General features: G+C 64.0%; 1 protein-coding gene across 1 annotated transcript in view; it reads right to left on the reverse strand.

Annotated features, from left to right (window-relative positions):
* The window catches only part of ELN (elastin), an 11,081-nt gene extending 8,864 nt beyond the window's left edge, over positions 1-2,217 (reverse strand). Inside the window, 1 exon segment of the mRNA XM_009888872.1 lies at positions 2,136-2,217. Coding sequence (XP_009887174.1) covers positions 2,136-2,217 — 82 coding nt within the window.
* Between the last annotated feature and the right edge of the window lie 1,449 nt (positions 2,218-3,666).

Genomic DNA, 3,666 nt, shown 5'->3' on the forward strand with positions numbered 1-3,666 from the left:
GCGAGGGGGGGTATGTGGCGGCCTGCAGCCAGGACGGGATTGCTCATGGCAAAGCATCTCCTCGAGCGCGGGATACTGTCCCCTCCCGCCAGCCAGCATGTGGGGACCAGATTTCCCTCCACCCTGCCAGGCTGTCCCATCGCGTCCCACGCCAGCGCAAGCGTTGCTGGAACACAGAGGCTTTCCAGGCTGCAACAGCCATGACCTGCACTGGGTATCCCCCACCTTGGGGGACCCCCCCATGCCCATCCTGGGGCATCCCATCAGCACCTCGCTCACCCCAAAGCTGTGGAAGGGCCCAGCCCTGGGTGATACACGTGGTGGTGACTCCAAGGTCCAAGAGCCCAAGCCCTTGGGTCTCTGAGGGTTTTGCCAGGTCCAAGCCCAGCTGCCCACCACCCCTGGCTGGATGCGAGAGCAGCCCCCACCCAGGGCTGTGTGCACCCATCCTGTGCCAGCGCGGGGATGCCATGAGCACCACTGGTGGAGGTCAGGGCCAATGGGTACACTGGCTGGCATGGAGAGCCAGACCAATGCCATCCCAGTGCAGCCGGGCACTGGGGAACAGTCCCCATCCCTATAGCATCAGGTGGGACCCCGATTTCGGCCACAGCTTCAGGCTGAGCCCCCAGTGAGCAGGGTGGCCGTGGGGCCACCTCCTGAGCAGGGACAGCACGGAGCAGGAGCTCACTAGGGCATTTGGAGCAAATCATCCAAAAAGGACACTTTTCACTGAAAATGTTATTTTCCCCGCTGTCCCCTTGTCCCCTCTCAACCCGGACCTACTGCAGCTGGGACACAGCGCAGGGGATGCCGGGATGTGTGGCAGCCCCCGGGTCCATCCAGAGCATCAAAGCGAGAGCCTTGACAGCCAGCCCAGTGTGTCCCCACACTGCCAGCCCCAAGCAGGTGACAAACCAGCATCCCCCACCTCCCTGGGAAGGACAGGGGTGCCAGGCAGCACCCCGCAGCTGGGGACACCACCACTGTCCTGCCGGTCCCCGCAAGATGTGTGATGCACTGACGGGGCTCCCTGGCCAAGGGGATGGGTGTCCTCCCCTGATTTATTTCACGAAGGCTCCCCGTAAAGTGGGTCAGCCGGCAGCAGCATCCCGTCCGGGCTGCCGGCCACTGGCGGGGCTGCCGTGGGATGGAGCCAGGCATGGCCGCGCCATGCGCCGGCGCTTTGCTCTCCACACCGGGCACCCCATGAAAGGCGGTGTGGGGCCAGGCTGCGGCCGGGAGGCCAGACGGTATCCGACGGCGGCGGGGCTGAGTCGCCCTAACGAGCGTAACTCTGCCTCCGCGGGAGGAAGCCAGAGCGGGCCAAGTATTTCTGCCGCCGTTTGCGGCGACGGGCCCCGGTGGGGGGAAGCCGGCAGAGCTGCTGGGGCTGGCGCCCGTGCCGGGGTGGGATCTGCTCCCCAGGGGTGGTCTCCCCCCGCCAAGGTTTTCCTGCCTGCAGCAACTTGTTTTATTGAGTGGGAAAATGTCCATGGATCTCCTCACTACCCAACACCCCAGGGATGTGAGTCCTCCCCGGGGATGCTCTTGGGACCAGCAAACCAGCAGCCCTTGGAGGGGAGCACTCTGTACTGGCTGCCTGGCACTACCCGTCCGGCCACTGTCCCTGCGTGGGCACAGCCAGCTGGAGAGGCGGCAGCCGGCACAGGGCTGGGAGATGGAGCTCCCTGGAACAGCCCAGCCTGGGAAAGGGGTGCTGAGCACCCCCAGGCTTCCCTGGCCGGGTGCTGAGCCTCGTCTGGGCGGGCAGTGGGGAGGGAGACCTGCCTGGAGCTCCATCCCCACCGCCTGCCTGCTCTTGGTGACCTCTGCTAGAGCTCCTCGAGCTGGGACAATTTGGCCCAGGTGACTGCTCAGTGATGCCTGGCGCGACGCAGGAGCTACAGAAAGCAGACGGTCCCTACAAGGGCTGTGCCTTCTGCCAGGAGGAGCTGGCAGGGACAGCCTGGGGTGGCCTGGCCCAAAGCATGTCCCCAGAACATGCCCTTTCCTACCTTACAACATCTGGAGAGAGGCACAGCATCATCCTCATGGGCTGGGCTCAAGACCAGCATCATCATCCAGGCAGCTGCCCACAGGGCTGCGGTAGGCAGGGCTGTTGCTGGACTCACCTGCCCAGTGCCCCTTGCTCTGCTCCTCCTGTGCCAGGGCCAGCACCAGCACTGCCAGGTCCGGGGGACCCGGAGGGGGCATCGCGGCTCGGCCCTGGGGAACGGCGGGTCCTTCTCCTGGCACTGCCGGGGGTCCTTCACCCCCAGCCCCGCTAGCTGTGGCAGCTTACCTGGGAGCTTAGGAGCTTTGATGGGATACCCCAGAGGGACACCGGGCTGCTGACCTCCAAAACCTCCCAGTCCTGCAAAGCCAACAGCAGACTCTCACCTGGAGCCCGCGCCCAGGCTGCCACCAGTCCTTGCGAGGGGGGAGCGCCCCAGGGCACCCCGAGAGAGGAGAGTGGGCGGCGTGGGAAGCCCTGAGGCATCTTCTGGCATGGGGAGGCCATGGCTGTGAGGAACAGGCTTGGGAAGGAAGAGAAGGATGGGCGAGAGAGACGGAACACTCACCGGGGATTCCTGCGAAGGCTCCTGCTCCTAGACAGAAACACAAAGGCACCGTGTGAGCCTCAGGGCTTGTCCTCGGGGTCCCAACTAGTCTGTGTGGGCTCAGCCGGAGGTGGGCTTCACTCGCCCACATGCCCTATAGGGCTGCGACCCCACAGGATGGGCTGGAGCCAGCCCCAGCAGGATGGGGACGTGGGCAGAGCTGGAGCCAGCCCTGGACCCTCCCTCCACCCCGGTGTCCCCAGGGCATCGAAGGGACCTACCTGGAACTTTCGGCTTGACTCCAGCACCGGTGGGCACTCCGGGCAGCACCCCTACGCCGGGGAAGCGGACACCTGTAGCAGAGACCAGAGGGTGAGGTGAGCGCAGTGGGGCGGCGTGGTGTTGCTGGTACCCGAGACCCCTGCACCCGGCTCCCAAATCCCCATCACCCATCTCTGGCTCAGCACTACCCCTCGTACACTGGGATAGAGTACCCTCATTCCCCGGGGGCTTGCTGGGACCCCCCGACCCCGTGCCAGCCCCCTCGCCCCCCCTGGGCAGAGCTGCCAGAGAAGGGTTTGCTCCAGCCCTGGGGTTGCCTGTGATTTTGGGGGAATGGAGGGGGGGTGTGTGTGTGCAGCCCACGCAAGAGTTTGGGGTACCTGCAGGCACTCAGGAGCAGGTCCCACTCGTGACAGCAAAGCACCAGCCCACGCCATGGCGTAGCCGAGCCCGGGCATTGCTCTCTGCCCCGGTGATGTCCAGTGGCTTCATGCAAGCTGGGGCTCTTTGGGGAGCAGGAGGGGGGGTCCTACCCGCTGCTCCCTGACCCTCCGGGGGCAACAGGCAGCACTTTGGCCTTGCAGTCATTTGGGTTGGGTTTTCAGTGTTGGGATTTTTTTTGTTTGTTTGTTTCTTTTTTCCCCCCCTTTTACAAATGTCTTTCATTATAACTCACGCATTTGCAGACATGGAAAAGACATTCCTGACCAGCAACACACTTCTCCTTCTGACAATGTCGAAACATCTTGTTTTCACAAGTTTTCCTCCCCCAAATTACTTTGCAGTGAGGAATTCCTCTTCCCCCCACCCCCACCCCCTC

The sequence above is a fragment of the Charadrius vociferus genome, unplaced genomic scaffold (genome assembly GCF_000708025.1).
Source record: "Charadrius vociferus isolate BGI_N301 unplaced genomic scaffold, ASM70802v2 scaffold636, whole genome shotgun sequence".
NCBI classification, from domain to species: Eukaryota; Metazoa; Chordata; class Aves; order Charadriiformes; family Charadriidae; genus Charadrius; species Charadrius vociferus.